Raw genomic sequence first — 13,568 nt, 5'->3', positions numbered from 1 at the left:
ACAAATGTTTTATTATACTATCCATGTGTATGTGAGGATGATTGTAACCATGCACGTCTGCCGGCCAGAGACAGCCCTCCTCAGTGGTCACTGGCCTCCATCGGCCCCTCTCTGACCCGGCTCAGCGACACAGAGTCCAGACCACCTGAGGCCTTCAGCTCTCTCTTTATCCTCTAATTGTGGAGCTGTAAATCTTTAAGGCTGCTGCGGAGAAACGTTCAGTCATAAATTCAACAATTGACAGGGTAACTGTCCCCTCTACAGGTGACCTCAACCCTACCTGAGGGGACGACTCCTGGTTGACTTTTCGTTAGCCCTGCATCACTTCTGAGACTCATGTTTGTTTTAAAGGAATCCTTCAACTCCAAAATAATGTTTTCATATTTGTGAAGAAGACTTGTTTATTCTCAAATGCCTCCTCGAGTGGACAAAGAATAAAGAAATACTTGATACATATTTGAGTTGAGCTCAGGTTCCTCCCAAGAGGTGGATTATCTTTGAGCCGTTCTGCACCTTGATTTGATTTCACTTGTGGTAAACTGATGATTGGACATGATTAGGAAATGAAAAACCTCTGTCTGAAGCCTTTCTGCTGACAGCCCCATGAGGGGAGTTTAGAGACTCAGCTCAGACACAACAAACTTTCAATGTTTCAATCAATCAATGTTTATTTATATAGCCCAATATCACAAATGTTACATTTGTCTCAGTGGACTTCACAGTTTGTACAGAATATCAGTATGACAATACGACACCCTCTGTCCTTAGACCCTCACATCGTACAAGGAAAGACTTCCAGAGAAAACCCACAGTTTAAAGGGAAAAATGGGAGAAACCTCAGGGAGAGCAACAGAGGAGGGATCCCTCTCCCAGGATGGACAGACGTGCAATAGTGTGTAAATTGAAAAGATAATACATTTGCAACATAGGTAGTCCAAATGTTTGGAAATGCATGTGTGTATAATAGGAAGATGAATCCACGAGGATATCCATCCAGGACTTATGATCCAGGACCACAGCCACGACTCAAGATCCAGGACTCGCGATCCATGACACAGGACCGCAAGATCATCCATGACTCCGGATCCCGGCGTATATAGACACCAAAAAGAAAGAAATTTGGGGAAGCTGGGTTAATCGGAACATGAGAGTACACAGGTATAGACAGAGAGAAGGAAGAAGTAAGATGTCCCCCGACAAACTAAGCCTATATCAGCAAAACTAGGGGCTGAATCTAATCAGCCCTAACTATAAGCTTTATCAAAAAGGAAGGTCTTAAGCGCACTCTTAAAAACGGATAGGGTGTCTGTCGTCCGAACACAAACTGGAAGCTGATTCCACAAAAGTGGAGCTTGATAAGAAAAGGCTCTGGCTCCCATTGTACTTTTAGAGACTGTAAGAACAACCAACAACCCTGCATTCTTGGAACGCAATGCCCTAGTAGGACAGTAGGGTATAATGAGTTCTTTAAGGTAAGATGGCGCCTGCCCATTAAGAGCTTTGTAGCCGAGAAGAAGAATTTTAAATTCTATCCTGTGTTCTATAGGGAGCCAGTGTAAGGCAGCCAGAACAGGAGTAATGTGGTCCCTTTTCCTAACTCTGGTTAGTACACGAGCTGCAGCATTTTGAATCAGCTGAAGCGACTTGACTGACTTCTTGGTACACCCTGATAATAAGGAGTTACAATAATCCAGCCTTGAAGTAACAAATGCATGAACTAGTTTCTCTGCATCGTTTTGAGGCAAGATATGCCTGATTTTTGCAATGTTACATAGATGGAAGTAGGCGGTCCTTGAAATTGATTTTATGTGGGCGTTAAAGGATAAATCCTGATCAAATATAACACCAAGATTCCTTACAGTCTCACTTGAGGCCAAATTAATGCCATCCATAGTTAGTATATCTTTAGATAATTTGTTTCGTAGATTCTTTGGGCCAAGTACAATAACTTTTTTTGGTCGTGTTTAACATAAAAAAATGTAAGGTCATCCACGTTTTTAAGTCCTTGAGGCAGTCTTGAATTTTATTTAGATGATTAATTTCATCAGGCTTGATTGATAAATATAGTTGGGTATCATCCGCATAACAATGAAAGTTTACAGAATGATTCCTTATAATATTGCCTAAAGGAAGCATATATAATGTGAACAAAATAGGTCCGAGCAATGAGCCCTGTGGCACTCCATGGCTAACTTTGATTTGCGTGGAAGATTCATCGTTGACACGTACAAACTGAGAGCGTTCAGATAGATAGGACCTAAACCAGCCTAAAGCAGTTCCCTGTATGCCAACTAAGTGCTCTAGTCCTTGCAATAGGATATCATGGTCGATAGTATCAATGCAGCATTGAGATTGAGCAAAACAAGAATAGAGACAAGTCCCTTGTCTGAGGCTATTAGAATGTCATTTGTGACTCTAACCAGAGCTGTCTCTGTGCTATGATGTGTTCTAAAGCCAGACTGAAAATCTTCAAATAAATCATAGTTTTTTAAGTAATCACACAGCTGTTTTGCGACTGCTTTCTCAAGAATCTTTGAGAGGAACGGAAGATTAGAAATAGGTCTATAGTTGGCTAGAACCTCTGGACCGAGGTTGTGCTTTTTAAGAAGCGGTTTTATCATTGCTACTTCGAATGATTGTGGAACATAGCCGGATAATAAAGACATATTCATAATATTTACTAAAGAAGTGCTAATTAATGGAAAAACTTCTTTTAACAGCTTAGTTGGAATCGGGTCTAAGATACACGTTGATGGTTTAGAAGAGAGAATCATAGAATTTAATTGTTCAAGGTTTATTGCTGAAAAGCATTCTAGTTTACTATCTATAGTAATATTAGAACTTACGTTTCCGGAAGCTGTTGATAATACTATACTGGTCAAAGGCAAGAGGTAATTAATTTTGTTTCCAAGAGTAACAATTTTATCGTTGAAAAAGCACATGAAATCATTACTACAGAGTGCTATGGGAATAGAAGGCTCAATCGAGCTGCGGCTCTCTGTCAGCCTGGCTACAGTGCTGAAAAGAAATCTTGCATTATTCTTATTCTCATCTATTAATGAAGAGTAGTAGGCTGCTCTCGCTTTACGCAGTGCTTTCTTATATTCATTGAGAGTAATATGCCAAATTAAATGAGATTCTTCAAGTTTAGTGGAATGCCATATCCTTTCAAGTTGTCTCGACTTTTGTTTTAGTTTGTGGGTTTCGGCATTATGCCATGGAGATAGTCTATGTTTTATTTTCTTCTTTTTCAAAGGAGCAACAGAGTCTAATTTTATTCGCAGCGCATCTGTAGCACTATCAACAACATGATCAATTTGGGGTGGTGTACATTTTGTATAAGTTTCCTCCCTTACATGCAGACATGCTATCGAGTTAAGTATTGGTGGAATCTCTTCCTTAAATTTGGCTATAGCACTAACAGATAGGTTTCTGCTGCAGGAGCTTTTGACTAATGCTTTGTAGTCTAGTAACAGTACTTCAAAAGTTACTAAGAAATGGTCGGATAAAGCAGGATTATGCGTTTCGACTAATAGTTGCTCAATGTCAATACCATAAGTCAGAACAAGGTCGAGAGTGTGATTATAGCAGTGGGTTGGTTTATTTACACTCTGACAGAAACCAACATAATCTAATATAGAGTTAAATGCAACAGTAAGGCTATTTTTATCATCGTCAACATGAATATTAAAGTCACCTACGATAATTACTTTATCTGTTTTAAGTACCAAAGCTGATAAAAACTCAGAGAATTCTGATAAGAATTCTGAATAAGGACCTGGTGCACGGTACACTGTAACAAATAAGATTGGTTGCAAAGTTTTCCAGGTCGGATGCGTAAGACTGAAAACGAGGCTTTCAAAGGAGGTATAATTTAATTTTTGATTAGTATTGATAAGTAAACTTGAGTCAAAGATTGCTGCAACTCCACTTCCTCGGCCCTTGCCTCAGGCAATATGAGTATTGATATGGCTGGGTGGAGTGGCCTCATTTATGCTGACATATTCTTCATGTCTCAACCAAGTTTCAGTGAGACAGCATATATCAATATTATAATCTGATATTAAATCATTTACCAATATTGCTTTAGATGCACAACAAACTTTCTGCTTTGTAGAATGTTCCCAAAAACACAGGTGACTCCACACATCTGCATTGGATGAAGTTTGGAACATCCAGGCTGGGGTGACGTGTCAAAATGGTGTCACTGGGCTCCAGAGATCCAGTGTGAAGGGACAACTCTTCCTGTGACAGCTAGAGGGCGACAAAGCACCGGAGAGACATCAGATCATCCTGCTGCTTCCGGAAGGTAAGGGAAAACTGCATTGACCTTCAGTGTCATGCAATCAAGACAAAAGACAAACTGCCACATGTGAGCAGAATTTAGCAACAAGTATCTGTAAAATCGTCAGTGTGAGGGACCAGGGGAACCCAATGCTAAAGGGCTTTATGTTGCGTTCTCTCTTACATCCAGCAGGGGGCGACTCCACTTGTTGAAAAGCAGTAGTTTGGGCCTTCTACAGTCCATGGTGATGAGTGACAAATAGAGGTTTGTAGTTCTGATGGCAAGTAAGAAAGACATGGACGATTTAATTTACTAAGTACATTTACTCAAGTACTGTACTTATTTTGCTTCTTTGTACTTCTACTCCACTGCAATTTAGAGGTAAATGGTGTACTTTTATTATGTATTGTTAGAAATTAAAATCAATGTTTTGATAGCATAATGTAGCTTAAACATACCGTAAGTTTATATATACAGTCTATGGTTGAAATGCTATTTTATTCTGGAAAAACCTGGAAGTTCTCAATACCAAGCTTTTATTCTGAAAATCCTTCATCTCTGGTTAGCATTTAGCATGTGGCTAAAATACCATTTCCTATAGAGGTGAATTTAGCAGCGAAATGACATGGAGTGATGCACACTGAAACCTACTGATTTAACACTGCAACTAATTGAACCAAGAGATTATTGTTGCTGAATATTAAATGAAGGTACAGTTTATTTGAATACTTTATTGTTTATAGCATTTCAAAACATTTGGACTACCTATGTTGCAAATGTATTATCTTTTCAATTTATACACGGCATCTATTGCACGTCTGTCCGTCCTGGGAGAGGGATCCCTCCTCTGTTGCTCTCCCTGAGGTTTCTCCCATTTTTCCCTTTAAACTGTGGGTTTTCTCTGGAAGTTTTTCCTTGTACGATGTGAGGGTCTAAGGACAGAGGGTGTCGTATTGTCATACTGATATTCTATACAAACTGTGAAGTCCACTGAGACAAATGTAACATTTGTGATATTGGGCTATATAAACAAACATTGATTGATTGATTGATTGATTTACAGACGTGGGTAGCATCCGACAACATCCGGAACTACCGGAAACCAAAATGCTGTGAAGTATTTCCTGTATTTTTTACAGTGTTGATTTCAGCGTTTGAAATGGATTAAAGAGCAACTTCCAGGTTAAAGACACCTGTGAATAAATGTGTAGGAAAATGATGAATACACTAGATTTTCAAAAAAATATACAGAAATATACACTACAGTGACATCTGGCGTCGTTTTTGTAAGAAATGTTCACTTCCGCATAAAAAAGCCTCGGCACGTGACCTCCCGCGTGTGACGTAACACGGGGGACACAAGGGGGAGAGCGGCAGGTGTAACGTATTAATAAACATGGATCCCAATGCTAGTTTCGACACAGAAGACACAGAAGAAGTTGAACATGAATATTCGAATGCATATGACGGACCACAACCTTATAATTATGAGCCTGCTAGGCGTCCAAGAGACCAGGAGCAGCCAATGATTAGAAGAAATAACGGCCATCGGAGAGAAATTGAGCTGTGGTGTGAGGAGAACCAGTGGAGAACTGGGCAGCTATCTTGGTGAGTGACCGGCGTTAGCTACAGAATGTTAGCTAACGTCACATCACAACATTGTAAAGTTAGCTATCATATATCAGGCTATAACTAAAGCAGCATTGATAATATAGTAACATTACTGGCAGGACTGTTGATACTGATTCATAACAAAAACGAATGCACAAGTATCAGCCGTATCTCGCGTTACCTAATGCAACTCCACACTACGGTGCTGTGTACCGGAGGAGAGACGCGAGATACGGCTGATACTTGACGATCTGGCGGAGAAAGGTTTGGGAGCCTCCGTTGATATGCCGTTGTAAATGGCTTGATGGAAAGCAGGTGTGTAGTTGGGGAGGGTGCACAGCTGCTTGCAGCAGGTGAGTGGAGGTTGAGCCGGGAGCGACAGCCACCAGGCACACATAAACAACACAGACAGGGGGAAACAAACAAACACAAAGGATACGGCTGGAGCAGTACAGCCACCAAAGCGTTACCTAATGCAACTCCACACTAGTCTTACGGTGCCGTGTACCGGAGGGAAGAGAGATAGAGCAGCGAAGGGGGGGGAGAGAGAAGTAATACGGTTTACTGATAAAGCTGTGGAGAGTATGTGCTGCAGGGAGGTGGATGCACAACGCACCCAGGAACGAACGCTAGCTCCGGTCCTTTTTACTGTGGACTCGATGTCCTGACAGGCTAGTATTTGTGCAACCTGCACAAACACAATACTGCACCATGATTACAAATGGTGAAATACAATGTAAAACTACCGAAAAATACCAGCTCCTTAAAACACAACCGCTCTACTCAACGCAACTCTACTATACCCGCGGTCACAGAGCGGAGATGTGTCCCCTGTGTGATGTAATATGACGCGTTTGACGTATGACCTTAAAAAAAAGCCGTTTTTAAGAGCAGAGCTCAAAATTGCTCCTTTCCCTCTGAATTCGTAAAACATATCAAATTCTGCATTCACTTTTTTAATTGTAATTTTCAAGCAAGTCTAAGCATAAATGTAGAAAAAATAAAAACCTGCAAGATGCTCTTTAAGATGAAAAGTCATGAAAGAGTTTAGGAGGAGAAGAGGCGTGTCTAGTTATAGAATGAATGTAAAATGTCGGAATCCTCCGTTTAACGCAATATCGGACACAGAAGAACGAGGGGGGAAGTCCCCTACGTCACTAAGCTCCCAGAGAGGCGGAGCGAACTATGGAAAGCCTAAAATGCCACCATTCGCCCGTTTAAAACGTGCGGTTTTTCAAAAAAACAGGCTTTGCTGTAAATTGTATATTATTCCAGATTCAGGAGACCAAGTATTAATTTTCCTTTGAATATAATCAATAAATCAAACAATATAAAATATATATATATAAAAAATACAATTGCCTTACGCTTTTCCTTAACCCTCTGGAGTATAAGGATATTTTCTCGATATGTAGACGTCTCCTTAAATCACCTTTTAAATGTACTTCTTATAACATGGCACCATTATGTTACTTATCGAAATATTCAGGACACTCTCTGGTCTTGCTAGAGATGCAAGTCACTCACCTTAGAGCACTGTCTTAGGAGATACTTAGCTGAAAATCAGAAATCCGATTTTTGGAAAACCTAAAAACTCTTGTGAAAACACATTTACTCATCGCGTCTATTTTTTGGGGCGTTTTAGATTTGGTTTACAAAAGTAGTGAAATAATTATATGAATTACACTATAGGCCTATATAGATTAAATGAAATGTTATTCATGTGTAAAATAGTTCCATCCCTCTGCTTTCACCACAGAAAAGTTACATCAGGACTGATTCATGACTTCATATTCCATACCAAGGTTGATGTGATGTGTACAAATACAAATTGAGCATTAGAACTTTTTTTTCAACCAACAATTTATGTTAACATAAGAAACTGTAAAATCTCAATATTTACAATATCAGAACTTTTTCAACCAACTATTCATTATAAATTTAAAGACAGGGGGAGCAGTGTCATGGTCTTTGTCTGTCTTCCAGGACAGGGGGTCTGGCTGCTGTGTAGGTGATGGTGCATGGGCTGCTGGTGGCTGTGTCGGAGGGAGGTAGGTGTGATTGTCCCAGGTTGATGCTGGTGGCCGTGTGGGAGGTACATCTGCTAGGCAAGACTTCTTTGCTGGCTGGGTTGATCGTGATGGCTGTGATGGAGGCCTTTGTACCGAGGTGTATCTTAATCTTGTGGCAGATGGAGATGGAGGCCACTGTAGCGATGATGGTCCTCTGGTCCTTTGTGGTGATGGCTCTGGTGAAGGCCCTTGAGCCACGGTAGATCTTGACCTGGGGGCAGGGACAAATGGAAGTTCTTGTTGCTGCTAGGCCCAGGCAGCTGTGAAATCTGAAAAAATATATAGGACAATAATTACTACTAAGTTTGTTAAAATAAAGTTCAAGTGGAATGTTTCTCAAGCACAAATAACAATGCACAACTAAAAATAAAATTATCTCTCTCTCTGGAGGAGGAGGAGGAGGAGGAGGAGGAGGAGGAGGAGGAGGAGGAGGAGGAGGAGGAGGAGTGTGTGAGAGATAGAAAGAGAGACGTTGTTAGTATTTGGTGCTAGCTCGGAGCTAACGGAGATTAGAAGCTGTTTCAACAATAAGGAGAGGGAGAGCTCTCTCCTGTGGGACTGAGAGAGATAAGGTCAGCTCAGGGAGGTAAAGGACTATTAGATTGTAATCTTTAGTCTACGTTATCTCAGTGGGTCTCAAAAGGTTTGGTCATCTTTGTAAACAAATATTTCCATCTATGTAATATTAGTTGTATATAAAATGAGTTAATAAATCATTCCACTGTGTGCAATAGGTCAGTACAAAATAAAAAACACAGTTTGAAAGGGGAGTGATTAGTAAAATATGCATACATAAAAAGAAAGAAGGCAGACTAGGTAAGATAAAGATAGGAGAGAGGAGTTTATCAAATATGTGTTATTGCTTGTGAGCATATGCTAATGGGTTTTTGATGATTTAAATATATAATAGTAGCCCCCCTAGAGGATGTGAGGTCATCACAAATAAAACAGGTATACATGGATAGGATACTAGATAAGTGTGCACACTCATTATATACACACGACACATTTTTCTTGGATTTGTTAACACTATAATCCCTAATATATTTGTAGAAAGGCAGGAAATGGAATTAAATTGAGAAAATGTTTCATTGAAGAGGACCCCCTGTTTTGTGCCCCCCCCCCCCCCACTTCTCAAACCAAAGTTACACCCTTACACCCACACAATGCAAGTACACTATTACTGTAATATTTTATTTTATTTTACAATTGTGCTGACTCCTTACAGCAAAGTCTACATTTCTGTCTGCTTTACCAAAGCACCACCTGGTAAATACACTCCCTTACTGTCTACATACGTTTGTGTTGATGATAGTGAAAACTGGGTAATGATCACTTCCTATGGTACAGTCACTTTTACATTCCATTCACACGATTTAACTAAACTATCCGTCACAAGTGTGAGGTCCAAACATGATTGTGTCCCCCTATTCACGTCTATTCTTGTTTTTTGTCCATCATCAAGGCAAAACAGTGATCTTTCCTCTAACATTTGTTCTACAACATCCCCATTACTGTCTGTTTGAATGCTTCCCCATAGGCTGTTGTGAGCATTAAAATCACCACACCACACTTCCCTTCTATGACCCGTCCCTGCTATTGTCTGTAAAGTTTCAATGGGAAGATTTTTACACGGGTTATAGAAATGTACAAGCTTTATGCTTCCTTCTTTCATTGGGCTGCAAATTTCTACTATGACACATTCCTTGTCTTCAGGGGATGGAAATATGCTATTGGGTAGTACATGTGTTTATAGGTCCTGCCCTCTGGCCATACACACCAGGGATTTTGGGCCCCATGAAAATATATCACATTAGACCCCACCACCAGGCCCAGGCCACGCCAACCAAGCACAATTGCTTTAACCACACCTCCAGAACCCAATCGACTCATTTATGCTTTAAATAACTACCTGTACAGGCTTACATCTATCTTGTAGTCCAAAACTAACTGCACAATATTTACTGACACTGAGCTGTGAAAATATAACACTTATGGGGTCGCGGCCGGCTCGTCAGTCCCCTCCTGCTCCCTGGCTAAATGACGCACTGCGTGCTAATAGAACCATCCTTCGGGCAGCAGAGCGGAAATGGTGGAAATCCAAACACCATGACGACCTCCTAACCTATCAGGCTCTCCTCTCCTCTTTCTCTGCTTCCATCTCTCAGGCAAAAAGCACTTTCTTTCAAGATAAGATCCAATCTTCCTATTCCAATCCCAAAAAACTATTTTCTATCTTCTCCACCCTCTTGGACCCTCCCAAAGCACCTCCCCCCTCCTCCCTTCTGTCAAGCGACTTTGTTAACCACTTTGAAAAAAAGGTTGATGATATTCGCTCTTCCTTTTCTGACTCACCTTTACTCACCGCTGGGTCACCAGACCCTCCCTTCACCCACACACTGACCTCCTTCTCCCCTCTCTCTGCAAGTGAGGTTCTTACCCTCGTTACCTCTGCCCGTCCTACCACCTGTTCTCTGGACCCTATCCCCTCAAACCTCCTTCAGACTATCGCTCCTGATATTCTACCATTTCTCACCCATTTCATCAACACTTCTCTAACTTCTGGTCACTTTCCAAACAGTCTCAAGGAGGCAAGAGTAAACCCTCTCCTTAAGAAACCCACTCTCAATCCGTCTGATGTTATTAACTACAGGCCCGTCTCTCTCCTCCCGTTCCTGTCTAAAACACTTGAACGCGCTGTCTTTAAACAACTCTCCTGTTATCTCCATCAGAACAACCTTCTGGATCCGCACCAGTCTGGTTTCAAGGCAGGTCACTCAACAGAAACTGCTCTCCTTGCTGTCTCTGATGAACTGCACACTGCTAAAGCAGCCTCCCTCTCCTCTGTCATCATCCTTCTGGACCTGTCTGCTGCATTCGACACAGTGAACCATCGGATCCTCCTTCGCACTCTCCAAGAACTTGGAGTTTCAGGCACTGCACTTTCCCTCCTCACCTCATACCTCAACGACCGCACCTACAGGGTTACTTGGAGAGGGTCCGAGTCCGACCCTTGTCAATTAACTACAGGGGTCCCTCAGGGCTCGGTTCTTGGTCCCCTCCTCTTCTCCCTGTACACAAACTCGCTCGGGTCTGTCATTAGCCCGCATGGTTTTTCATACCACTGCTACGCTGACGACACCCAACTAATTCTGTCCTTTCCCCGCTCAGAGACCCAGGTCGTCGCACGCATCTCTGCTTGCCTAGCAGACATCTCTCGGTGGATGTCTGCTCATCACCTCAAGCTCAACCTTGACAAGACTGAACTGCTCTTCCTTCCGGGAAAAGATTGTCCCACTCTTGACCTAACAATCAACATCGGCACCTCTGTTGTTTCCCCGACTCAGACTGCAAGGAATCTGGGTGTGGTCCTAGATAACAAATTGTCCTTCACTGCAAACATCGCTGCTACAACCCGCTGCTGCAGATACACGCTTTACAACATCAGGAGGATACGTCCCCAGCTGACCCAGACATCAGCGCAGATTCTGGTCCAGGCTCTCGTCATCTCACGCCTAGACTACTGCAACTCCCTCCTGGCTGGTCTACCTGCATGTGCCATCCGACCTCTGCAGCTCATCCAGAATGCAGCGGCTCGTCTGGTCTTCAACCTTCCCAAATTCTCCCACACCACACCGCTCCTCCGCTCCCTTCACTGGCTTCCAGTAACTGCTAGAATCCACTTCAAGACACTGGTACTTGCGTACCATGCTGTGAATGGATCTGGCCCTTCCTACATCCAGGACATGGTTAAACCGTACACCCCAGCACGTGCACTCCGCTCTGCATCAGCCAAACAGCTCGCTGCACCCGCACTGCGAGGGGGACCCAAGTTCCCGTCAGCAAAAACACGTGGGTTTGCTATCCTGGCTCCAAAATGGTGGAATGAGCTCCCCATTGAAATCAGGACAGCAGATAGCTTACACATCTTCCGACGCAAACTGAAAACTCATCTCTTTAGACTCCACTTCGAGCGATAGAATTACTAACAAAGCACTTATATACTAATAAAGGGCTGGCTTTCTAAATGCCAGTTGAGTAGCACTTGAAATGTTTGGCTCTATGAAACCTGATGTACTTATATGATTCTGTTTTCTTAAAGGTTGTATCTTCCTGGTCGAATGCACTTATTGTAAGTCGCTTTGGATAAAAGCGTCAGCCAAATGCAATGTAATGTAATAATGGGGGGACAGGGCTGCTGAGCCTAGAGATGGATCTGTTTGTCCTGGCACCAGGGGGAGGGACAACTGATTCAGCATGATAGCTGTCTAACAGAAGTTAAATCCATTTCTCACTTATTCTGACAATCTACTTAACCCAAAATAAAAGAACCCAATAAAAAGAGTTGTTAAATAATAAAGAAGTCACGTTGTAATATGAAGTCACGTTGTAATAACAATAACTAATCTAACTAACTAACTAACTAACTAACTTCTCTCGTTCAGATTAATATTGTCGGGTGTTCTTTTTCTGCTTTGCCAAAGGCCATTGTGTCAAGTGTCCCATTTGGGTTGCCCATCTCGCACATGCGCAGTACAGATCGGGCAGGGGGGCAGATCGGTTAGTGACAGAGGTAACCGTCGTAACCAGCAGACTTCATCCGCTTCTATCCAGCCTTTGACACTTGGAAAACGAGCACATGTGATACTGGTAAGGATAAACTAATGTTAATATATATATATAATATAATTTCACATACCGAAACGTTAACGCTTGTCTGAGTATATCTTCCGTTGACTCTGGCTGTGACTCTTACCGGCTGTTGATAGCCCTTATAAGCTAACGCTAGCATGCTTTATTCAGACATTAGCTTTAGCCTTTAGCCCGCTTGGAGTTATGGGTGGCTAACGTTACTACAGTCCGGTAACTCAGTTAAGAAAATGTAACGTTATTTATGGGAAACGTTAGCCTACGTGTGTCTGGCCGTGACTCTGACTGAGTAGTCCGTAAAAGCTTGCACTAATGTTTAGCATGCGCTAACGTTTAGCATGCTTTATTCAGACCACGCATTATCCAGTGAAGAACACTCAGCAGAGCATATATTTCTCAACACAACATTAACTGTAACGTTAAATGTTCTTAACTGAGCTAGTGGATTGTAAAAACACTACCCACCCATGACTCCAATTCGACTAAAGGCTAAAGTCAATGTCTGAATAAAGCATGCTAGCGTTAGCGGCCTACCAGCATGAGTCATGGCCAGATTCAAAGGTAGATATACTCAGACAAACATTAAGTATCAACTTTACCTTTTCTTAACTGAGGCTTGGTGGCCTGTAAACAGTATGAACAGGCGGGCTGCTTGTTTTCTATTGTAAATAAATAGATAAGACTATGAATTTGTATTTATTACCAGAGTAGAAATTATGGTGTTAAACGTCAATTTAAGGACCGAGTAAGTGGGCTTCTTTCATATTGACGAGCGACTTATATTTTAATTTTCGAGTTCAATTGATAAAGATATTGTAAATGTAACTTTAGTTTACAACATTGTGTCTTTATATTTTTACATCACCAAAATGTTGACCACTGTCCTAAAATAAAGTATAGGCTTTGAGTAACGAATTTAAGTTTAATGTTTGATATATTTTGAATATGTC

The 13,568-nt window shown here is 41.7% G+C and overlaps 1 protein-coding gene across 2 annotated transcripts in view; it reads left to right on the top strand.

Moving 5' to 3' along the window:
- Positions 1–5,103: 5,103 nt before the first annotated feature.
- LOC307021953 (uncharacterized protein) overlaps positions 5,104–13,568 on the top strand; it is a 28,653-nt gene continuing 20,188 nt past the window's right edge. The window contains exons 1-2 of one of the 2 annotated variants that reach the window (XM_079654500.1): positions 5,104–5,893; positions 7,883–7,947. In XM_079654500.1, coding sequence (XP_079510626.1) covers positions 7,918–7,947 — 30 coding nt within the window. In that variant the 5' untranslated portion in view covers positions 5,104–5,893; positions 7,883–7,917. The remainder of the gene's footprint in view (positions 5,894–7,882; positions 7,948–13,568) is intronic. The other variant, XM_079654502.1, reaches the window with a different exon arrangement.

The sequence above is a fragment of the Notothenia rossii genome, assembly GCF_949606895.1.
Source record: "Notothenia rossii genome assembly, chromosome: 10".
NCBI lineage: Eukaryota > Metazoa > Chordata > Actinopteri > Perciformes > Nototheniidae > Notothenia > Notothenia rossii.
The sequence above is the reverse complement of the archived record's forward strand: the minus strand, read 5'-3'. Positions and strand labels throughout refer to the sequence as shown.